The 25,870-nt window shown below is 45.3% G+C and overlaps 1 protein-coding gene across 1 annotated transcript in view; it reads left to right on the top strand.

The window, feature by feature from the left end:
* Positions 1-25,870, top strand: part of LOC126419733 (GAS2-like protein pickled eggs) — an 817,704-nt gene that overhangs the window by 354,838 nt on the left and 436,996 nt on the right. The window contains exon 3 of the mRNA XM_050086911.1: positions 18,392-18,723. Within this exon, the coding sequence (XP_049942868.1) occupies positions 18,392-18,723 (332 nt within the window). The remainder of the gene's footprint in view (positions 1-18,391; positions 18,724-25,870) is intronic.

The raw sequence follows: 25,870 nt of genomic DNA, 5'->3' as shown, positions 1-25,870 counted from the left end.
AGTGGTGATACAGTCAGAATGGAGAAATACACGAACAGATACGCAATGCGTGAAGGAAGGCTGAAATCAATGCCATGAATAGTAGAAGAGAGAATAATGGAATACTTAACATTAAAATAGGATGAGATTTGATTGTACTAATGATGAAATTCTAAATAAGAAGCGACACTATGCAATAAGCAGGGAAAATAATATAAACGGATTCGCGTAGGTACTACAAAAAGAGGACTTCGCAAATGTCAAATGCCCTGTCGGTACCAATCCTTGTCCTGGTGGCGGAGCCAGTGCTTCACTGTGTGAATCACCTCCTCATCGTCCTCAAAATGTCTTCCACGAATGGCATCCTTTAGTGGCCCACACAAGTGGGGGCAAAGTCAGGGCTGTCAGGTGTGACAGCCGTGGATGGTCTCCGCGACTTCTGCAAACCGCGGAGCTCCACCGAACCGCCTCCTCGTGACCTCACCCTCCGTGTCCAGCGACTAACTGTACTTCTGTCGACAGCAAATGCTCCATAGACCTTGCACAAGCGTTTGTGAATGTTCCCTACAGTTTCTTTCTCTGCAGTGAGAAATTCAATGACAGCAAGTTGCTTGTAACGTACATCACTACAAACATCATTTTGAAACTGTCCTGCAGGTATGCTATCCGTCGAAAGTGACGGAAACCCGGTGCGCTCACTCAGCAGACTTCAGATAATACACACGTAACGTTTCGCATTCGTAGCACTGTTTTCGGCTGAGAACAAATGGGCAATCCTCGTATTGGGCGTACAACTTAGCTTCCGCCGTTTTTTCTCGAAATTAGAGCCCTTAATGTGAAAATATTACAAAAAATTTAGCATTCAAAGTATTGGCCGTCGCTGGCCACTAGTTTCTCCCATATTTCGGGCAGCATACGAATTCCGCGGCGGAAGAACTGGACGTCATTCGAGGAGATCCATGAATCGATCCAATTTTGCGCTTGTTCACATGGCCAGATGTGCTGGTCAGCAGGGCCGTGTGGCATTCATCGAAAAAGGTGGAGTCAGAGGGAGCAGTGTCTGGAGAATACGGAGGGTAGAGCAGTACTTCCCATTTCAACATTTCCAAGTATGTTTTGACGGGCTTTGCAAAATCACTTTTTCGTGTCGATCGCTGTATTGTGACCGTTTGTTTTTCAGTGATTGGCTCCAACGCATCAGCAGCCTTCGATAACGATCTCCTGCGTTTGTTTCCCTCGGTTTCAGTAGCTTAGAAAACTTTCTGTCTTCCACCGCCACCGCCATGCCGGTCTTCGACGACAAAATCGCCGTGTTTGGAACGTTGAAGCTATTCTCTGCACGTTCTTTCACTAATAGCTGCCTCACCGTAGGTCTTGTACGAACGTCAGCCGCAGATTTCTTCATGTTGAAGCAGAAAATTAAAACGTCCCGCAAATGAGGAGAACTGCGTCCGTTAGTTGACATATTCAGTCGAGAATAACTTTATGATGCAATAACAAATCCATACAAATTATAAAAATAGATTTACATATGTACACTACTGTTTGTAAAAAGTGAAATACTCAGAAGCAATGGTCACAACACGCCACCATAGAAAAGGACGTTTAGGACAGCGGAACCGTAATGAGTGGTTTAAACGGGTGAGGGGAGGCGTGCACGCAGGCCCAACAGCGCCCTCTGTCCTGGGACCGGACAGGTCAGGGTTACGCAATGCTCAGTCGGTGCGGAGCTGTCATACGAAGTGGAAACGCGTAACCGAGTGCCACTATGCCTCGTCGACATCACGGGCTGCAACATCGGCATGCGATTGCGTTCGAACGGGGCAGAATGTTGGTCTCCGGGTGGCAAGTCTGTTTTTTCGAGGAAAGGATAGTCACTCATAACCTCAGTTTCACCGTTCAGGTGCCAAACGGAACAGCACAGAGAGAAGTCGTATGGCATGAATGGCTCGGAGACCCCGCCCAACAGGAAGGACTTTTGCTATCCTCCGCACCCACAGACACCTTTCCTTCGCCAAGAGTGAGAGCCGTGTGCGTATCTTTTAAGTGTAGATGACTGGAATGATGTGTGTGTGAATTGTAGTGTCCGTGTTGGAGATTATGAGAGAAGGGAGAAGGTGAACCCCCGAGCCGGCACAAGTCTACACAGCTGCAAGAGCACCATGGAGCCCACCGAACTCCACGTCATCAGCCGAACGACGAAACGCCTTCAAGAGTGCCGCATCTGCTCACTCAGTGGGACACAGTGGAGAGGTTTGGAACGGAACTCAGGACATCGACGCAAAGACTGCCACCCCACCACCCCTCCTGTCCTCTCTGCAGTAAAGGCACGGAAAATTGTCAACAGCATGCGGCGCGGTCGCCTATCCCAGTACTGACCATGCCCGACGAGGCTTGTGTGATCTGAGGGAAACCGGTGTATTCACCTCGGCACGGCCGTTGATGCATTTGTCTCTACTAGACAACTGAATCAAGAAAATCGATCGTTTGAAAGGAGCTCAAGACATCGTCCATTCATATCGAGACAGCCGCGCGGGGTAGCCGCCCCGTCTGGGGGCGCATTGCTACGGTTCGTGCGGGTCCCCCCCCGTCGGAGGTTCGAGTCCTTCCTCGGGCATGAGTGTGTGTGTGTTGTCCTTGGCGTAAGTTAGTGTAAGTTAGATTAAGTAGTGTGTAAGCCTTGGGACCGATGGCATCAGCAGTTTGGTCCCCGCGGTGGCCAAGCGGTTCTAGGCGCTTCAGTCCGGAACTGCGTGACTGCTACGGTCGCAGGTTCGAATCCTGTCTCGGGCATGGATGTGTGTGATGTCCTTAGGTTAGTTAGGTTTAAGTAGTTCTAAGTTCTAGGGGACTGTTGACCACAGATGTTAAGTCCCATAGTGCTCAGAGCCAATTTTTCACCTAAAATAGACGTGTTTGTGACATTGTTGGCAGAGCTTCTTTGTCAGATCCTTCTCTGTATTCTGTTTGGTGTCAGCCAACGCACGTCGAAAGTCATACTACAGGTTGATCGAGTATCTGGATTTTTTTTTTCATTGTTACCATATCCCGAAATTCAGTTGCACACCTGTAAGCGCTGCCGAATGAAATCAATATTCTCAAGGCTTTCCGCTAACACTGGATACTAGCTACCCAAGTGTTGCCACCGCTGCCAAATACTATTTCCTCTGTCGCAGCGAAAGCCAAGGAATCATATAATGGTTCGAATGTGACTGTCTGATAATATATCCATCACGTTCTTGTCGATTTTGTACTTCAGAAAACTAACCGCTAATAAAACTCTAGGGACATCGAACTGTCCTCAGTTTCTGCCCTGAGTTAGTAAAGCTCAAATGTGACAAGAAAACTGGCAATAGTAATTCTAACGAAATATTGGAAGACAAGTGCAGCATATTCTTCAAAGAAATTTGTGAGAAGTGCCAGTTTCGAAGTACCTTAAATTACCTTCTGTTTCAGCTCAGACGGTGCGCCAGCAGCCGACAGGTGAAACTGTGTGCGGCAAGCGTGGCTGTAAGGCGACGTAACAACCAGAGATGCTGGTCGCGGTAGGTTGCGGTCGCCGTGCAAGGAGCGCGAATTCCAAACAACTTCGTTCCACAAGTTGTTGGCTATGTTGTTACATCGCGGATGCTATTCCAGACTTTTAGCTGATTATCTGACGAATGTTAAATGTAAAAATGAAAGCTACATTGAAATTAGCTCCTTACTGATTATTTATCCAACGAATATTCCAGTGAACTTATAGTGGCGATGTGAACGGGATGAGGAAAGACTGGAGAAAGGGAACATCATAGAGAAATCTACGCTGTGATCCCGACAACTCATTGGTATACAAAGCTAGCTGCGGCAAGAGAATTTCATACAACCCTAGTTAGCATGAAATGTACATGTGGTCGGTTTAAAAAAGGAAGATCAGAGTTTATTGTCTCGTCGACAACGAGGTCATAAGCGACAGACTACGCAAAAAGGCAGAACACGAAAGGGACATACACATTTTAGTGCATACATACAGCGAATTTAACTTTTTGATACAGATTTATTAAATTTACGCTACTTATTTTGGAAATGATTTTTTGCCTCTGCAATACAGCAATATTGGTACGCATATAACTCTCAAAACTGACTATTGTTATTAAGTACAGGGTAAATTATAGATGGCTTTAGGGTCACGAAACCAAAGGTCAACAATGAAAAAAATATTAGTCTCAAACGAAATAGTGACGGTAATGATGATTTTTACAAAGAATTTAGTTTCGTGAATGAACGATAATGGGAACCCCATTTTATTTATGGCTTAGAAAATTTCAGTTAGGTTGGGGTCCCCCGTTTTAGAACGATGGTCTCCACACAGAGCTGACGCAGAGAACAAAAAAATGGTTCAAATGACTCTGAGCACTATGGGACTTAATATCTGAACTAAGAACTACTTAAACCTAACTAACCTAAGGATATCACACACATCCATGCCCGAGGCAGGATTAGAACCTGCGACCCTAACGGTCGCGCGGTTCCAGACTGAAGCGCCTAGAACCGCTCGGCCACACCGGCCGGCCGCAGAGGACATCAGCTTTCGGAATGTGGTGCTACAGAGGAATGCTGAAGATTAGATGGGTAGATCACATAACTAATGAGGAGGTATTGAATAGAACTGGGGAGGAGTTTGTGGCACAACTTGACTAGAAGAAGGGATCGGGTAGGACATGTTCTGAGGCATCAAGGGATCACCAATTTGGTACTGGAGGGCAGCTTGGAGGGTAAAAATCGTACAGGGAGACCAAGAGATGAATACACTAAGCAGATTCAGAAGGATGTAGGCTGCAGTAAGTACTGGGGGTTGAAGAAGCTTGCACAGCATGGAGAGCTGCATCAAACCAGTCTCAGGACTGAAGACGACAACAACAGCAACATCTACAGCATACACTACAGCTGTGGCCGGCCGGTTAAGTATGAATGAATGGCGCCTTCCCCAGGCAGTGCGGGTGAGTCACCCACCGCTCACCTGCTCGCTAACTCACCTGTTCGTTAGAGCAAGACTGCAAGTACTGTGAGCGTAAAGAAGCTACCTCATTTGGCACAAGTTCCAGTACAAAGTAGCATGCGTCGTTACCTCTCATTGCGAGCGCGAAAAGTGTTCGAGGAAGCTACGACAACTTGCTGTGAACATTATTAATCGTACTGACGGCGATTGTCGATGACGCGCAAATTATAGAAGGTGGCACACTTGCTGAATGGAGTAGTATTCAAACACTGCACCAAACAAGAACAAGGAAAATGCACACCGTAATATTTGTTGATACAGACATATGTGTAGTTACACTAAATTCTGCGATACTTTGAACAATACTAGGAAACACCGATGACTGGAAAAATTTCATAGCTTTTGTTAAAAATAACTGATAATCTAGGTTAGCAAAAAAAACTCTTGAGAAAAAACTAATCCATCTATTGCATCTGATTTTAAAACATGTCAAAATGCACGAGTCAGCAAGTGCGGAGAAAAGAACATGCTCATATGACGTGAGGCAAACGATATCTCTTCGATGATGGTGATATATCTAAATCATCCGTAGCCCCGAGTGAACTGAACCGCTTCAGTCTAGTGACCGATTTTAGAATCATGAGAAAGGATGCGAACCAGACACATCCAGAACCAGTTCCCGGCATTTTCGCCCGTCTTTGTTGTTGTGAGACATGAGGTTGTGTTTTGTGCAGCATTTGTAAACATCTTTACTTCTATACATTTAGGTGCTCCACCTTCGTTAACTGAGTTTGGATCGGAATATTTTAATAAATCAAACGCAGAAATAACACTTAGAACGTGATCCTTAATTACCAATATTCACTTTTCCACGTTATCACCAGCCAAATGGGTACATTTCTGCTAACGACGAACACGTTGTCTGAAGAAGTCGACACTGTTTCCGCAACCACAGTCTCAGAGTTCTCTCAACGTCTTCATCAGAAGCATAATGATGTCCCCGCAGATCGTATTTCATTATCGGGAACAAATGGAAGTCAGTCGGTGTTAAATCTGGACTGTATGGTGGATGCCGTACGGTGGTGAGATTCATTCTCCGAAGTTCTGCTGTAGTGGCACGTGAAGCGTGTGGTTTGGGATTGTCATGCTGCAGGAAAACATTTCCCTTTTCCTTTCGGAGCTGGCAGCGTTTGATGCAAAGCTCTGAATTTATTGTTGTTCCACGATCAAGGAAATCAACATGGATAACACCACCTGCGTCCCAGAACACTATGGCAATCATTTTTCCAGCTGAGGGCTGCGTCTTGAATTTATTTTTCTGGGGCGAGTCTTAGTGTCGATATCGCACAGACTGACGTTTAGTCTCCGGGTCGTAATGGTGTACTCACGTTTCGTCTCCTGTCACAAATGAATGGAGAAAGGCGTCCGCCACCTTCATTCTCGTAACGCGAGAGGAGTTCCTGGCAAATTTCAAGTCTGTGCGCTTTCATTTCAGGAGTCAGCATCCGGGGTACCCATCGTGCACAGATCTTCCGATAGCCAAGCAAAGCAGTAATGTGACCCACACGTTCTTGTGAAATACGGATTGTGCTTGCGGTTTCTCTCTCAGTGATATGATGATCGTCCTGAATCAGTCTGTCAACATTTTGTTTGTGAAACTCGGTGGTTGCTGTCACAGGACGTCCAACTCTTTATTTGTCACGCAGGTCAGATGTTCTCGCCTCAACGTCTTTAAACTTACTCCCCCAACGACGCACAGTACTCACATCAACACAATCACCATAAACTGCTTTCATTCTCTGATGAATGTCCTTTGAGGTGACACCTTCTGCTGTCAAGAATTCAATGACTGCACATTGCTTAAACCACATTGACTGACCGTCTGCGCAGGGTTCCGTGCTTTACACTGTAACAACACAACAGTTCAATGCTAAGGATTCCCGCCAACAGGAGCTGTAGAGAAGAGGCTACGGAACAAGCCAGTACCTGCCGCATACCAATGCTACCAACTGTTCAGGAGTTGCGAATGTGGAGGCTTTACTTTTCAGTCAACCCTCGTACATCGAAACCTCTTCCTTCACGCACAGAACTAAGACAGAAAAATCTCGCAGGAAGACGGTTAAAAGAGAATGTAGTTCTACTGCCATAATATTATTTACAAAATATGTTATAGTATTGGCTCGTTTCGACCACATGGTTATTAACTGTCATATGCATGTGCAAACAGCGTATCGACCACCATTTGTGACGACATATACGATCTGCTATCGCATGATACTTGATATTGACTCTATGGTCGGAACTGGCCATTATTGACGAATAAAACATTGTATTCAAACAACAGACAACCTCAGTGGGACTTTGATGTTTTTAGGCGATATTTCAGGCGAGTGAACCCAAACATCACGTAAACAAGTGAAACTAGAAATGCTTTCTTTCTCCTTAACGCGTGATGTAGCATATTTGTGAACGCCTCAGAAACGGTCTCTGGTGCATTCTCTTGAGTCACTCGTCTCGTAAACAGTAAATAACAGAGCGTATAAAGGGATGTCTTCTCTAAACTATGCTTCAAAATTCTGGGGCCTCACTTGCCTGTGTTAACGCCACAATAGGCTTGCCTTTCAATTTTAGTAGATTTCTCGGATATTTTTGTGAAAAATTTCGACGACAAGAAACATACGGGGTACTGTTGTTACAACAACATCACGCGACTCAACCCTGCTAACATTTGCTGAAAAATTCTTTTCGTTATTTTCCTGGTAATTTATTAACGGTGCGCTCTCGAGTGTATAGCTTTGTTGTTGGCTCCATTTTAGCACACAACTTAATTAGTAACTCAGCTCTGCACCTGTGAGTACACCATTATTCACCTTGTACATGTTTTCCATTTCTCTGCTAAACTCATTTCTTGATACAGACGGGTTTGGCGGATACAGTTAGTACTGATATAACTCTTGTGAGGCGATAACAGTTTCTTTTAGCACTAGCATCGCTTTTTGAGCCGGGAAGATAAGATATGTCTTGCTGCGTGTCTGTTAAGCCTGTTTCTGCGTACGCTTGACTCAGTGCAGAGAGAATGCGGCGAAATGGCTCTGACTAAATTTCGAATGGGTGCTGTGCCGACGTCGTTACTGGAAACGATGTTGAAAGACGCATTACAAAATGCTTCAAATGGCTCTAAAGCACTATGGGACTTAACACCTGAAGTCATCAGTCCCCTAGACTTAGAACTACTTAAACCTTCCTAACCCAAGGTCATCACACACGTCCATGCCCGAGGCTGGATTCGAACTTGCGACCGTAGCAGGCGCACGGCTCCGGACTGAAGCACCTACAACCGCTCGGCCACAGCGGCCGGCGAAAGTGGCATGCAGATTTCTTTATGACGGGGGGTGCAGGTACAGTAAGACTGTATTAGCAACGACTTTAGTTAGGGTTTACAAGACAATGAAAATCTTACATCGAGAGCGCGAGATTGGTTGCATTTTCGAGGTGTATGTGGTGACAGAAAGTTATTTATCAGTTGCACCTTACGTGGTATAGAAGATTGCGTGAGGAAACGCCTAATGCAGTTCGAATACTACTTTTCATTCTCAGGAAGATCGTAGGAGAAACGAATGATCGGCCTGTAACCCTATAGGCTGAACAAAATTCACTTCTCGCATCTACCGCAGGATAGCCCCATGATAGTTACGTGTCTCACCTTGCGTTGCCTACGTGATACATAAAGATCTGTGCATGCCCCATTCCCGTTCTTGCCGTTTCTCATAGTTCAAGTTCCGCCGACAGATGTCATGTTAAGTCCCTGTAGTTTAAAGCTGTGGGTATACGTGTCTTGTGTATATTGCGAATTTTATGAGTGATATACTTCCGGCGGGTGTTTAATTTTCGTCTTCAACAACAAGGCTACTAGTAAGCAAGTTCTTAGGTAATAATTGCTTTCAGAATCCATAATAGATTTTTAATATGAATTACTATTTTTATCATCGCAAAATGCACGTGGGAACAAACGCATGTGTTTCTGAGGAAAAAATCCAAACATTTAATATTTTAAGTAGAGCCATACATTACATACATTAATTGCAAAATGCAAATTGTGAGGTATGGTAGAATTTACTGAACACCAAACAGCGTTCTAGTTGCATTTTGCCACCAAGTAGTTGAATAAAGAAAAATGGCTCTAAGCACTATGGGACTTAACATCTGCGGTCATCAGTCTCCTAGAGTTAGAACTGCTTAAACCTAACTAACCTAAGGACATTACGCACATCCATGCCCGAGGCAGGATTCAAACCTGCGACAGCAGCAGCAGCGCGGTTCCGGACTGAAGCGCCTAGAACCGCTCGGCCACAGAGTTGAATAAAATCGGAACATTTATCCACCATGTGCGTTGTGTAAAAGAAAACGTGTTCTTACAATATAATACACTTCACATTTCTAGATATTTAATACAGTTTGGATTATGTCCTATATATAGAATCACAGATCTTACTTTTCTGTATTTATTGCAGGGTAACACTAATAAATACATTTATTGAACGACAGGTCAGAAAAGAAGCAATAATGGTGTCTTGTTGCGTTCCATTGTTTAAAAACGAAGACTCAGAAGAGGTCGATGCCTTGTTCTATAAATTTCCAGCAAATGGCGACTTGCATAAAAAATGTGTAAAGCTGTATCGGCACCAGAGAAAAAGAGTATTTGGTAGCCTTCCAAAAAATCGGTAGTACGTAGTCAGCATTTTGACGATAGGTGCCTTAGCATTTGTACCAAAAGTAGAGTTCTTCCCAATTTCATTTAAATAAATTTCCCTGGATACCCATCATATAAGCAGGCAAAAACTGAAAATCCACACAGAAAACGAAATTACTTTAAAACTTTCTTCAGTGTGCATGTAAGTAGTCTCGGGCATTTGTCCCACGCTGCCCATGACAGTGTGGCAATAGAAGCTGCAGACGACATTGACAACGACGCTTTCAATAAAATAGAGGCGGGAATTCAAGTGGACATACGAGTAGCTTGTAAGAGTGTCTGCTCTTCTTATGGGAATGTGGGGAAGGATTATTCAAGAGGGAACAACCAAATCATGGCTAGGCTGCGTGCCGAAAATAGAACACTAACGGTAAGACTCCAAGGTAAAAATTAAAATAAAAAAAGTGTGAACTGATACGGAGTAATAAACGTAGTATTCAGAATTAGTACAATATTTTCCTGCCGTTTAATTTCCTGTGTTTATATTTCACATTAAACTAATCTAAGGGAGGTAGTAACGACTTGTACGACGCACTCTTTAACTTTCATGCAACTTTTCGAAATAATATAAAGATTTCCAATATTATGCCATTTAAACACGTAATTAAGTACAGAGAAATAACGAGGTCGTCGACTGACCGTGTCGGACCTACGGGCGCGGTGCCAAATTACAGCTCGGAAAAGCAGCTCGATGCGTAGGCATTACCTATCTCGTAGGCAACGCCCCTCGCTGCACGCTATTTACGCCTTCGGCTGGCTAAGTTCGCTGCAGTCTTAGAGGCGGGGTGCGGGACAGCTCAGCGTAGCCGCAGCGGTGGCGGCAATGGCCCAGGCTGCACGCTGCCGCTAGATTCGCCCCGCTCGTTCGGCCCGCTGACGCGGCAATTAATTTTCAATCGCGAACCCGTGTCGCTGCGTCGGGCGGAAGTGGCCGCAACAGAAACGGCGAGTCACGGCGCCAGTAATGGGCGGCCGATTAGAGCAGACAGGGGAGAGAGAGAGAGAGAGAAAGAGAAAGAGGCCGGAGCCGTTAACTCACTGCCGTGTATCTGCGCCTAGCGGGCGAGCTAAAGGCACGTTGGAAACCACGGCACTGAGAACGGGGACACCAGAGTCCTTCACCGCTGAAACTATAAAGGCGTATTCTCCGCAGAGTGCACTACAGATGCAACCTAGAATCTGTCTCTCTCGAGGTCTCAGGACCATAGTACACTGGTTGTCATAGCTTACGCTATATGCTTTTGCCTGAGTAGACAGTTTATTAAATAACTAGATCTGAGGACACTGAAATAAGTAAGATGCTGTTGTTGTAGTCTTCAGTCCGAAGACTGGTTTGATCCAGCTCTTCATGCTACTCTACCCTGTGCAAGCCCCTTCATCTCCGAATAACTACTACAACTTTCATCTCTCTGAATCTGCTTGCTGCGTTTGTCTCTTGGTCTCCCTCTACAATTTTCCCCGCACACTTCCCTCCAATACTAAATTGGTGATCCCTTACTGTTTCAGAATGTGTCCCGTAATCTGATCCCTTCTTTTTGCCCAATTCAGTTCAGTACCTCTTCATTAGTCACGTGATCTACCCATATAATCTTCAGCATTCTTCTGTAGCACCACATTTCGAAAGCTTCTATTCTCTTCTTATCCAAACTATTTACCGTCCATGTAGCATTGCCATACATGGCTACACTCCAGACAAATACTTTCAGAAAAGATTGCCTTAGACTTGAATTTATATTCGATGTTAACAAATTTCTTTTCTTCAGAAACACTTTCCTTGCTGTTGCCAATCTACATTTTATATCCTCCCCACTTCGGCCATCATGAGTTATTTTGCTTCCCAAATAGCAAAAACTCATAGTCGTATACTTCTTTAAGTGTCTCATTTCCTAATCTAATTACCTCAGCATCACCTGATATAATTCGATAACATTCCATTATCCTCGTTTCGCTTTTGTTGATGTTCATGTTATATCCTCCTTTTAAGGTACTGTCCATTACGATCAACTGTTTTTCCAGGTCCTTTTCTGCCTCTCACAGAATTATAATGTCATCGGCAAACCTAGCACACTTATTTCTTTTCCCTGGACTTTAATTCCTACTCCAAATTTTTCTTTTGTTTCCTTTACTGTTCAGTCAATATGCAGATTGAATAATATCGTAGGTAAGCTACAAGAATTTAGAGGATCAGTTGTAATTAACGGATACTATGAAAAGATTATACAAAACGAACATCAAAAAAAGTAAAGTAAGCGTAATAGAGTGAAGTTGAATTTAGTAATGTGACGATGATAGAATTAGATTAGGGTATGGGATGCTTAAACTAAGAGAAGAGTTTTGTACTTCGGACGAAAAAAAAAGTATGAAGGATATAAGTTGCAGAATTGTGGTAACAATAAAACGTTTGTGAAAAGAGAAAAATAATTTTATATTTAATATAAATTGCAGTTTTAACGTAAAGAATGATTTAAAGTGAGCTGTCAGAGTAAGCGATTAAGGTACAGTCATAACGTTCAAGTCTGTTCTTAGAGTGTACTCTTATGGAGTACCTTATTCTAGATAGTTTGAGTCTTCACATACAAATATTAATTTTTTATTTAAACATATACAAAGGTACAGCGCAGTATACCAAGAGTCAGGGTGTTGCCATAAAATTAATTGAAGTAGTTGTATTTATACTATAAAATTTAAATCTGTATATCCGTCTCTTAAAATTCTGCTACCAAATTGTACTTATATCGTCGAATATATGAAGTAAGGAGGTAACACTAGTATGTACTAGTGTTGCAACCAGTTTGCTGTACAGCACTCTTTGTGGAGTGTCGGAGCCTGATACGAATGACGGACTCACATGACGTCTGTCACTCGAACGGCGGTCGAGGAGAGATGTCCGGTTGTATGTCCGATAAGTGTCTGTCCTTATGTTGCTCATACACATGACACGGAAGGTTGCAGTCACAGTAAGGAGCTTTTTTTATTGTAGGTTTCAAATCAGTATGACGGATTGATGTTAAACGTAACTGTCCTTTTGTAGTGTTCCTCTTTGGTAGGGGGTCGATTATTTTGTTACGATAAATTCCGTGATGAGCTTTTATACACAGTGAATGGATTTCTGTGTTGTTTTTCGTCTTCTCTAACATATCCTTAAGACGTCTGTTAGTCTTTTGTCGAATCTTGGGTGGTCTGAGGGTGAGAACTGCGCAGTTACGAAAACAACCTTTTTTAGGTCGTCAGTCGTCTGACTGGTTTGATTTGGCCCATCAGCGACTCCTCTTCTTTGCCAGCCACGTCATCACGGAGCAACACTTGCACAATACGTCCTCAGTTGTTCGCTGGATATATTCCAGTGTCTGTTTTTCCCTTCAGTTTTTACGCTCTACAGGTCCCTTTACTAACATGCAACAGCTCCCTATAGCACCGTGCAAGTTACTCTTTGATGTATTAAAACAAACCTATCGTACACTTTCTTACCGTCAATTTACCGATTTCTCGGAGAACCTCTTCACTTCCTGTTTTATGACAGCGTGTGATTTTCAGTGTCCTTCTACAGCACCACATATCAAAAGTTTCGATTCCCTTCTTTTCTGGTTTTCGCACACTTCACTATTCGCGTAACTTAAAGGAATGTCTTAATGCATCCAGTGGCAGTCAGTGCGCGGAATGTAGATACTCTGTGAGGGCCGTAGACCCTTTTGCAGCCGAAATACCGCAGAGATATGCTGGATCCTCAAAGGACGAGTACGTGGCAGTCCGGTCTTGTGAGTGAGGCGAGTGCAGCCGAGGATGGTTTCAGGGGAGAGAGGAGTGTGGCGGAGCGCCGTTTGCGTGGCTCAGTGCCTGCCGCTCCGGCGGCCAGGCCAGCCTCGTCCTTGGCACGGTGATCTCCCGGCGCGGCGCGGCGCCGTCACCCAGGCAACGCCAGGCAGGGCTAGGTCCCCTCGCCGCCTGCGCGGCCGCCAAACGCCGTTTTTCCCGCGTCGCCGCCCGCAGCGGAGTCCGGCGCCGCGCCCACCGAAGGCGCGTCTCTTCCACACGCGTGCGCCACGTGCGGGGCGGCGAGGCCCGCCGCTCGGACCGCCGCGGCTCCGCCCCGTGCCGTGTGCACACGTGTCGCCGGCGACCGTCCGTCAACCGGCGAGGCCGCGGGATTAGCTGACCCCGATTCGCGAGTTGATTCACGCACGTTTACTCAGCAGCTCGCTTACTGACACCGTTTTCAGTCATTTGAGACCTCGCTTGAGAATCACCGTGGAAGCGAAAGAGCCGACGGCTGTGCCCCGACGAAGCGTAGAAACAAGACCGCACCGCTGATCATCTCAGTAGTCTATGCATACATTGATGAGCTAAAAGATTATAACCACCCGCTTAGTAGCTTGTTTGTCCGTATTTGGAATGAAATACATCACAGGTTCTGCGTATCAGGGATCCGACTGTTCGTTGCTATGTTTGCGGAGGTATATGGTATTAGATGTCTACGCGCGGATCATGTAATTCGCGTAAATAACGGGCGTACGTGGTGATGGCGTTCGATAGCGACCCACGTGGGTGCCATAGGATTTACATCAGGCGAATTTAATCCCCCCAGACATCGACGTGGCTCCACTATAATGATGCTCAAACCACTGTAGCGCGGTTCTGGCTCCGAGACATGGACAATTATACTGCTGAAAGATGGCATCGCCGTCGGGGAAGACATCAAGAATGAAGGGTTCAAATGGTTCAAATGACTGAGCGCTATGGGACTTAACATCTGTGGTCATCAGTCCCCTAGAACTTAGAACTACTTAAACCTAACTAACCTAAGAACATCACACACATCCATGCCCAAGGCAGGATTCGAACCTGCGACCGTAGCGGTCACGCGGTTCCAGACTGAAGCGCCTAGAACCGCACGGCCACACCGGCCGGCAAGAATGAAGGGATGCAGGTGCTTCGCAGTTGTCAATGAGTCTTCGATTATTACCACAGATCCCATGCAAGCACAGGAGAATGTCTCCCATAGCATAACACTGCTCGCACCTGCCTACGTCCGTTGCGCGCTGCACGTTTCGAGCCACCGTCCATCTTGATGACGGCGCCTGTGAAAACGACCGTCGACCTAATCCAGCAAAAATGTGAGTCGCCTGAAGAGCCAGCACGTTTCCATTGATCGACGGGTGAATCCCTCTGGTCGCATGTCACTGCAGTCGTAATTAACAGTGTCGCTCTGTCAACACGTGAACACGTACGCGTTAAACGTACGATGAACGGTGTGCCCCAAAACACTTGTGCGTGTACCAGCATTGTCGTCGTTCGGTAGAGGTGCTACAGATCACCATCTATTCTACTTTACAGAGCAGACAATCCTCCGAATCCGAAATTCTGCGAAGACTCATGGACGTCCAACCATTTAGCGCCTACTGGTACTTTCACTGTCATTCTACCTGTTTCCATAGATTCTCACGACAGTAGCGCGCGAACACTCGACCGGCTTCGCCGTTTTAGATAGTCGTTCACACGCTCTGCGTAATCATAATCTGCCCTATGATAAAGACATTCATCTCAGTCGATTTCCCCATTACCAGCCCACATCTTCGCTAGGGGGATCCCCCATCCGTGTTTACTCTGCTTGTGTACTTTAACACCACGTCACATGCTCGCAACACCACCAGGCGGCATCCAACGTCGCGGTGGGCACTGGTCAGAATCAGTGTAAACGACTCACTTTCCTATAATGAAGCACGAAGTTAGACTGCTGCAGCGTGCACAGATGCTTGCAACCAGGTACTCTTCGACCGCGTCATACGAGAAGGGAACGGGAAGGAACCAGAGCAACTGGTACCATGGTGAAAACCTTCCACCATGCACTTGACAGTGGTTTGCACAGTGGGGATGGACGAATGTAGATGCAGACGTCATAGAGTGAACACTATATAATTCGCTGCCTTCAGCAACGTATCAGCAATGGATAGTGGCGGAAGAATGTGGTATTGTTAACAATTCACCGCCCCTTTTCCCATCCCCACCGCCCCGTTGCACGCACGCACGCACACACACACATATACACACACCCACTCTCACATGCATGCACGAACATTTCACCATTAGCAAACAAACAAATCCGCTGTTGCCTTCAGATAATCTTGTCCGTCCCCGGTAGCTGAGTGATCAGCGCGACAGTATGTCAGTCCTAAGGGCCCGGGCTCCATTCACGCCTGGGTCGGAGATTTACTCCGTTCAGGGACTGGGTGTTGTCCTAATAATCATCATTTCATCCCCATAGACGCGCAAGTCGCCGAAGTGGCGTCACATCGAAAGACTTGCACCCGGCGAACGGTCTACCCGACGGGAGGCCCTAGTCACACGACATTCAGATTTATTTATCCCATCCCTTCTTTTAGTCTAGTTGTGCCGTGAATCTACTTTTCTGCCCAATTTCACTCAACACATGTTCATTAGTTATCCCACTTGCCCGTTTCATCTTCGGCTTTCTTCTGTCGCACCACATTTCAGAAGGTTCCATTCTCTACTCGTATGAAACTGCTTATCCATGTTCCACATGATCCCGTGGCTACACTCGATACAAATACTTTCAGAAAAGACTTTCTAAGAGTTAAATCGATATTCGCAGATAATGTATTTCCTTTTGTAGAAAAGATTTTGCTGATATTGTCGTCTGCACTTTACATAGTGCGTACTGCCTCCACTGTCAGCTATTTTGCTGCCAAAGTAGCAGAATGTGGGTACTATTTTCCTAATCTAATACCCTCGGCAACACCTGATTTAATCCGATAACAGTCCATTATCTTACTTTTGCTGATCTGACAACCATTTCTCAAAGCACGATGCATTCCACTCAACCGATTTTAACAAGTCCTTTATGTCTGTAATAGCATTAGTCTCATAGTGCGACATACAACATACATAAGTCAGCAGAGGATCAAGATAAACATCTTCTCCGCCCTTCTTATTGCTCATGAAAACCACACATTGCATGTTGCACCACCATACAGGGAGACTTTCGGAGGTGGTTGTCGTGATTTCTGACACATTGGTACCTCTTGCATTGATGCATGGCTGCATTCGAAGCGGCATTCTATGCTCAAGTTCATCAAGGCATTATTGGTCCAGATTGTCCCACTTCTCAACGGCGATTCGGTGTAGATCCCTAAGAGTGGTTGGCTAGTCACGTCGTGCATAAACAGCCCTTTTCAATCTATCCCAGGCATTTTCGATAGGCTTCATGTTTGGAGAACATGCTGGCCATTCTAGTCGAGCGATGTCGTTATCCTGAAGGGAGTCATTCATAAGATGCGCAAGATGCGGGCGCGAATTGTCGTCCATGAAGACAAATGCCTCGCCAATACGCTGCCGATAGGTTGCACTATCTGTCGGAGGATGGCATTCACGTATCGTACAGCCGTTACGGCGCTTTCCATGACCACGAGCGGCGTACGTCGGTCCCACATAATGTCACCCCAAAACCTTGCTGCACTCGCCGGACAGTGTGTCCTAAGGCGTTCAGCCTGACCGGGTTACTCCCAATCTCGTGTCTGGTTGAAGGCATATGCGACACTAATCGGCGAAGAGAACGTGATCCCAATCCTGAGCGGTCCATTCGGCATGTTGTTGGGCCCATCTGTACCGCGCTGCATGGTGTCGTGGTTCCAGAGATGGACATCGCCATGGACGCCGGGAGTGAAGTTGCGCATCATGCAGTTTGAGTCGTAACACGACATCCTGTAGTTGCGCGAAAATCATTGTTCAACATGGTTGCGTTGCTGTCTGGGTTCCTCCGAACCATAATCCGTAGGTAGCGGTCATCCACTGCAGTAGTAGCCCTTTGGCTGCCTGATCGAGGCATGTCATCGAAAGTTCCTGTCTCTCTTTACCTCCTCCATGCCCGAACAACATTGCTTTGCAGAATGAAATTGTTACTCAGCAGCGGAGTCTGCGCTGATATGAAACTTCCTGGCACATTAAAACTGTGTGCCGGACCGAGACTCGAACTCGGGATTTTGGGTTTCATCATCTGAGACGGCATATGACGGGTGAAGCTATCGATGTATCAAGCAGAAATGTACAGATATCAGAAGCTGAATGCTGGCCCCTATTTTGACCGGGACCGAGGTTGGAATCTGGATACACATCCGTCAGGAAGCCTGAAGACGGCGCCGGCCGGAGTGGCCGAGCGGTTCTGGGCGCTTCAGTCTGGAGCCGCGCGACCGCTACGGTCGCTTGCCTCGGGCATGGATGTGTGTGATGTCCTTAGGCGTGTTAGGTTTAAGTAGTTCTAAGTTCCCGGCGGGGTCAGCGATTTTCTCTGCCTCGTGATGACTGGGTGTTGTGTGCTGTCCTTGGGTTAGTTAGGTTTAAGTAGTTATAAGTTCTAGGGGACTGATGACCATAGCTGTTAAGTCCCATAGTGCTCAGAGCCATTTGAACCAGTTCTAAGTTCTAGGGGACTGGTGACCTCAGATGTTAAGTCGAATAGTGCTCACAGCCATTTGAACCTGAAGATGGCGTAGTAAATCGGCGAAATTCTGCCAGATAAAATAATAGCCTGGAAATTAGACAGGTGAAAGGTATTTGATTTGACATGCTGTAATCATTAGCCTGCAAGTGAAGTAAACACTGATCAACATTGTTCAGTGTGGTGTACCCGTCGCGCGGCCTCCCTGACCGGACTGCGTCGTGTGTGCCCGCAGCACGCCAACAACGTGCGCACGGCGGCCGAGGAGTACATGGCGCGGCGGCTGGCGCGCCGCTCGGCCAGCAGCGCCAACCTGATGAGCGCGTCGCTGTCGGCGACCGGCTCCATAGCGAGGCCCGTCATCGAGGCGGGGCCCGTCCACTTCCTGCCCGCCGCCCAGCCGGGGACCTTCTTCGCGCGCGACAACGTCTCCAACTTCATCCGCTGGTGCCGGCACGCGCTCGGCGTCTTCGAGTGCCTGCTCTTCGAGACAGACGACCTCATCCTGCGCAAGAACGAGCGCAACGTCATCCTCTGCCTGCTGGACGTCGCGCGCCGCGGCGCCAAGTGAGTACAAACTCAAACTGACTCCTTAATTATTTTTACTTATTAACACTGACGTACACAATTTTCCCTGAAAAAGACAACTCAGACTAAACCTATTCATTTATTATCCACAAAATACACGCCCAACGCAGTCTGACTGCTATACCGGGTGATCAAAAAGTCAGTATAAATTTGAAAATAAACTACGGAATAATGTAGATACAGAGGTAAAAATTGACGCATGCTTGGAATGACATGGGGTTTTATTAGAACCACCCCATATTGCTAGACGCGTGAAAGATCTCTTGCGCGCGTCGTTTGGTGATGATCGTGTGCTCAGCCGCCACATTCGTCATGCTTGGCCTCCCAGGTCCCCAGACCTCAGTCCGTACGATTATTGGCTTTGGGTTTACCTGAAGTCACAAGTGTATCGTGATCGACCGACATCTCTAGGGATGCTGAAAGACAGCATCCGACGGCAATGCCTTACCGTAACTCCGGACATGCTTTACAGTGCTGTTCACAACATTATTCCTCGACTACAGCTATTGTTGAGGAATGATGGTGGACATATTGAGCATTTCCTGTAAAGAACATCATCTTTGCTTTGTGTGACTTTGTTATGTTAATTATTGCTATTCTGATCAGATGAAGCGCCATCTCTCGGACATTTTTTGAACGTTTGTATTTTTTTGATTCTAATAAAACCCCATGTCATTCCAAGAATGTGTGTCAATTTGTACCTCTCTATCTACATTATTCCGTGATTTATTCAGTTTTCAAATTTATACTGACTTTTTCATCACCCGGTACATTGGCAACATTGAGATGCCCTGCTTAGCCCGCAGGACAGGACAGATTGAATAAATTGTGGAAAGGGGCCAAAATAAGGGCTGTCAGTTACACTCCACACACAACTTTATTATTTGACTAAACATTACAAGATCGCCAAAAATATTTTCTTTAGGAAAAGAAAACACACAGCTTTAATCCTCGGACCTTAATTACCGGCTGAAAGCCACTTTAACTTAAAAACAGCTGATGGCCAATAACTTAATCATAATAACATAATCAGAAATTTAAATTAATAACATAATCAGAAATTTAAAAGGCAAGCCTTATCTTAAAACAGTTCTTTAGTTAGACTGAAGTAAACAAGTTAAATTCAAACCGGCTGAAGGCCGAACAATTAAAACTCCAAAACATAATTTTTTTTTTAAATACCAAAGTCCTTACGTGAAACAGTTCTTTAATTTAGGCTCAAGGCCTTAAGAACAAACAACTGAAACACAAACTGTCTGAAGGCCGAAGACTTAAAAATTCAATAGGTTTAAGTAAACAAGTTAAATTCAAATCGGCTGAAGGTCGAAGACTTAAAAATTAAAAAAAAAAAATTAACTGCCTAAGCGCTTACCTGAAAGTACTTTAAACTAGGCCAAAGGCCTTAAGAGTAAAACAACTCTAATTTAAAACACAAAACCAGCTAGAAGCCATACAAGTACCAACAACAAGAACAAATTTAAAAAATAAGGCAGTACACACAAGAGCGCCCAGATGTTTGAGGGTTGGCTTGTAATTGAAACACTAACGCACGCTTAGGTGAGACAGGCAGTCGGGCCAACCATTCACAATCCGACGACAATCCAACCGACCGTCAGTAAGCGGACCCACCGACAAGATAACTTCCACTTCACCCGACCAGGGCACAAGAGGGAGTTCAACGAAACAACGTAGAAGATATTGGCGCCCACAGCCAGTAATACACGGAGCTGTCAAATTACACACCGTGCTGGACAGCAACAACACGATGAGGAAACTACTCCGCCTGATATTAACGTTAACGCCCAGGGTAGGTAACCGGAACGCTAACGGCCACAAGGCAGAAGATAACCGCGAGAGGCTAAAGACTGAATCGCAGTGAAGGTTTAATCCAGCGCCTAGCATGAGCCAGCCACGGCTCAACCATGACTTCTAATAATTAACACAAAAGAATGGTTCTGAATTGCAAGAAATCCCAACAATAATAGAAATCCAAAAAATATGAAATTAAGGAAGTACGAAACTACCTTTAACTCTGCTAATTGCCTATACTCATTTCAATCACGAATCACAACAGTGTAAATCACATTCATAAGTCACTTACCTCACAGAAAATTTCATAACACGAACTACTGCAGTTAGAGCAAGTACCAACTACAGCCAGCTAAATAAAAAGATTCTAACTACTATAATCTCTAACTACTAGCAGGCATATGCATAGCGAAAGAAAGGATTTGTTGAAGAGCAAACAATATATTTAGAAAATTTTACCTTATTCATGTGGCGTCCAGTTCAAAAAATTATATAGTTGACGGTAATTCCACTGCCCACACATTATCAACCAGACATCCACCGTCATACATTTCCTTGCGTATTGTCTTATAAACACATCATTTCATCTCACTTTACAATGCATGTCCTACCAACACAGTCTCCACTACGAATACCATGTCCATACACTTTCCTATCCACTCGCTAACTGCTAGTCCGTCCAACCGTAGAATCTCTTGCCGATGGCGCAGAGCGCTGTCAGCGATATTAACACTGTCTATAGCGCTGCCAACATACAAAAAGGATACTTACAAAACTCCCACTCCTACTCCATGACGCGCTCGCGATCTAGCTCCTGCGTATGACAAAGCGAAAATCCCCATTAATGTAAGAGTACAAAATAAATGCCCAGTCTTTGGAAGCGGTAACGTTCGTCAAGTATCTGGGTGTGATTATTCGAAATGATCTCAAATGGTATTATCAGATTACACAAGTAACGGGTAAGGCGAAGTCTAGATTGCTGTTTATTGATGGAATCCTGAAGGAAATAGCTTACAATACGTTGGTTCGTCCAGTCTTGGGAGTATTGTTCGTCTGTATGGGACCCTTAGCAGTTGGGTCTGATTCAAGAGATTGAGAAGGTGCAAAGAAGAGCGGCAAGATTCGTGTCTGGTTCATTTAGCCATCGCAAGAGCGTTACAAATCTCACTGAAAGTTTGAAGTCGGACACACTTGCGGATAGACGGCGTGCTAAACAGAAGGGGCTGCTCACTAAATTCCGAAATCCGATCTTCACCGAGGATGTAGAGCGTATATTATTACCACCAGCTTTCAAATCGCGCAATGATCACCATTCAAAGGTAGGGGAAATAAGACCTCGTACTGAGGCGTTTAGACAGTCGTTTTTCCCTCGCGCGATCCGCGTGCGGAACAGAGGGTTGGAAATACGACTTTGGCGCGAATTGTGCTCTCCGCCACACACCGCTTGGTGGCTAGCGGAGTATGTATGTTGATGCAGATGTAGACTGCCGGTGCTCGGGCACACCGGTGAAACTGAATTCTTCTGAAGGACATCATTTTCCTACCATCGTCTCTAATATTTAATTTATCAGTACCCTCCTGCAGATAACGACGCTTAGGCTGCTGTCAAGTGTTTTTGCAACATAAATACAATTGTTAACCGTTTCGAAACATTGCGTATAATGCTCGAACCGACATGTAAGCGAACTGTGAGTCACCAATATTCGACCATTAAATTCGATGGTATTCGTAAATACCTCTGGGACTTCAGAAGAAGACTGCGTAAAAACAACAAGACGCACAGAAAACAGACACGTGTTAGCAGAGAGGACACCTTCTCAAGCTCTTAACTTACATTACGGGCGCTCAATGTGGCCACCGTTTGTGATATGGCAACCGTCAATAAGAGCGTACAATTCGTTCGTCGAGTTCAGAAGGCGCAACATCAGCACGCTCCGGAGGTCTGTTTGTTGGGTTGCCTTTATGCAGGCGCAAACTAATTCCTCGCGACAGTACAGATTCGGCAACTTGTCTACACATGTGTCTCCTCGCGCAACTGCGCCAAAATTAGAGAGATGCTGTTTCATTTGACCTGTGGCTATTGTCTGTATGTTTTGTATTTTCCGCGCGTTCGTCTTCTTAAACCCCAGGAGTACTCTTCAACAACGCTGTACATCTAGATATTCGAGGCCGTTCTCAAGAAAGCCTGACTCGTATCTGTATAAAAATACAGAGATCCATCAACATAATACCTCGTTATCTGTGTATTTAAACTTAAGGTGTAATCTTGATACATACAAGGCAAGGTCCCAACTGACTGACTCACTCACTGATTCATCATCGCCGAGCCCAGCACCTGCTTTCTCTGGAATTGGAATTGTTATATCCTTATCGAAATCTGAGGTATTTCATCTGTCTCATACATCTTGCTCATCATATGGAGCTTTTGTCACGGCTGGGTTTCTCAGGGCTCTCAGTAGGTCTGATGGAATGTCGTCTACTTCCGGAGCCTTGTTTCGACTTTTTCACTGCTCCATTAAATTCTTCTCGCAGTATCACATATCCCACCTGATATTCATCTACGTCCTCTTCCATTTCTGTAGTACTGCATTCACGCTGATTTCCCCTATATAGACCCTCTACATGCTCCTTTCACTTTTCAGCTTTCCCTTCTTTGTCTAGGACTGGTTTTTCATCTGAGCTCTTGATATTCGTACACATGCTAATCTTTTCATGCATAAGGAGTCTGTAATTTTTCTGTAGGTGGTATCTATGTTTCCCCTAGTTATATATCCTTACATTTGTCCTCTAGCCATTCCTACTTAGCCATTTTATACTTTTCCTTTTTTTTAAAGGTTTGTTTTCCCTTTCGCCTACTTTATTTGCTGCATTTTTATATTTTGTCTCTTCATCAATTAAATTCTGTATCTCCTATGTTATCCAAATATTTCTAGTGGGCCTTCTCTTTTTACCTATGTGATCCTCTGCTGTCTTCACTATTTCATCTCTTAAAGGTACCGATACGTCTTCTACTACACTCCTTTCCCTGTTGTAGTCAACAGTTGCCTAATGCTCCCTCTGAAACTCTCAGCAACCTCTAGTTCTTTAACTTCGCCATAGCCCACCTCGTTACTTTCCTACCTTTTTGCAGTTTCTTCAGTTTAAATCTACAGGTCACATCCAATAAATTGCGATCGGAAACCACATCTCCCATTGCAAATGTCTTACGATTAAAAATCTGCTTCCGAAATGTCTCTCTTGCCGTTATATAACCCATATTAAACCTTCCGCTGTCCTGGTCTCTTCCACGTATATAACCTTCTTTCATGATTCTTGAACCAAGAGTTAGCGATGATTAAATTACGCTCTGTGCAAAATTCTTCCAGATGGCTTCTTCTTTAAGTCCAGTTCATCTTTCATTGCTTTCCCCCAGTCCATGTACACCCACCGTTTTTCCTTCTCTTTCTTTTCGTACTCTCGAATTCCAGTCCCCGATCACAATTAAGTTTTCGTCTCCCTTAACTATGTGAATAATTTCTTTTATCTCATCATACGTTTCTTCACTCTCTTCATCACCTGCGGAGCTTGTTGGCATATAAACTTGTACTACTTTGGTCGGAGTGAGCTTCGTGTCTATCTTGCCTACGACAATGCGTTCAGTATGCTGTTGGTAGTAGCTTACCCGCATTCCTGTTTTCTTATACATAATTAAACTCACCCCTATGAGACTTTGTATCTGTGAGCCTCTATTCACCTGACCAGAAGTCCTGTTCCTCCTGCTACCGACCTTCACTAAGTAATACCTACTACATCTAATTTCAATCTATCCATTTGGCTTTTTAAATTTTCCTATCCGCTTGCCCTGTTAAGGGCTCTAACATTCCACGCTCCGGTCTGTAGAACGCCAGTTTTCTTTCTGCTGATGACATCTTCCGGTGTAGTCCGAATATGGGACTAATTTACCTCGGGAATATTTTGCCCAAAAGGACGCCATCGTCAGTTCACCACGCAGTAGAGCTGCGTGCCCTCGGGAAAAATTCCGGCCGTAGTTTCCCCTTGCTTTCAGACGTTCGCAGTACCAGCACAGCAAGACTGTTTTTGGTTGGTGTGTCGAAGTCAGATCAGTCGGTCATCCAGTTCGTTCTGCAGCTGCTGAAAAGGCTGCTGCCTCTCTCCAGGAACCACACGTTTGTTTGGCCCCTCAGTAGATACCCGTCCTTTGTGGTTGTACCTACGGTATGGCTATCTGTATCGTTGAGGCATGCAAGCCACCCCACCGACGGAGGCAAGGTACAAGGTTCATGTCAAGCAAATTAAAATCTGTTAAACAAAAAAAAAAATGTTCAATGTGTGTGAAATCTTATGGGACTTAACTGCTAAGGTCATCAGTCCCTAAGCTTACACACTACTTAACCTAAATTATCCTAAGGACAAACACACACACCCATGCCCGAGGGAGGACTCGAACCTCCACCGGGACCAGCCGCACAGTCCATGACTGCAGCGCCTAGACCGCTCGGCTAATCCCACGCGGCATCTGTTAAACCTGAACGTTCGGGGGACTTTCTCAGTCTCACTGCAAAAAAGAAAGAAAGAAAAAAAGTGCTCACATTCATCTGTCGGACACTGACTGCTGACATAAGGCGAGATCTGGCGACGCCGCGTACTGTGATCCTGTGCGGCGCTCCACGAGAAAGGCGCCGTCAGCCGTAACTGCGGAGGAGGCGCTGATGGGATCGCGCCTCCCGGGTCTTTAGAAGGCTTCATCGGAATTACAGGCCGCGACTCGGCCGCCCCGTGGGTCTCAGCGAAACTCATTTAGCGCGCGTTTCAGTTCCCATTCCGAACCCGGCGAAAGTCCGAGAAAGTGTTGTGACATAGACGTCAATTTCTGTATGGCCCATTAGCGGACGAAGAGGGTGTGGAAATGTTAACTCGTGCACTCGAAATCCATAGAAGAATTCTGAAAACTACTCCGAGGGAGTTTGCGACTTAGGCTTTAAAGAGACATTTCTTACGTACATACATCGTTTCTTTTTTTTTTTTCACTTATAGTATTAGTTTCGAGAAAACAATATTGAAAGTCTATGAGATACAAAGATCGGGGAGGCAGTGTTTCGATTGTGCGTCTGCTACAAAACACAAGTCATTCTCCGTCCTTACATTCGAATGTAACATTTCTTGTGGTGAAAGCGTGAATAGATCATTCGAATAACTTAACCCGTCTGCGGAATATTCTACACCGAATGTGTCTTAATGACATTTCCTATGAAACGCCATGTATTATTAAGTACTACTGCGCTGAAAGAATGAAACACCTTCTTTTGCAGTCACCTTA

This window comes from Schistocerca serialis, chromosome 9 (genome assembly GCF_023864345.2).
Source record: "Schistocerca serialis cubense isolate TAMUIC-IGC-003099 chromosome 9, iqSchSeri2.2, whole genome shotgun sequence".
Lineage (NCBI taxonomy): Eukaryota > Metazoa > Arthropoda > Insecta > Orthoptera > Acrididae > Schistocerca > Schistocerca serialis.
This window is presented reverse-complemented; position numbering and strand designations above follow the sequence as displayed.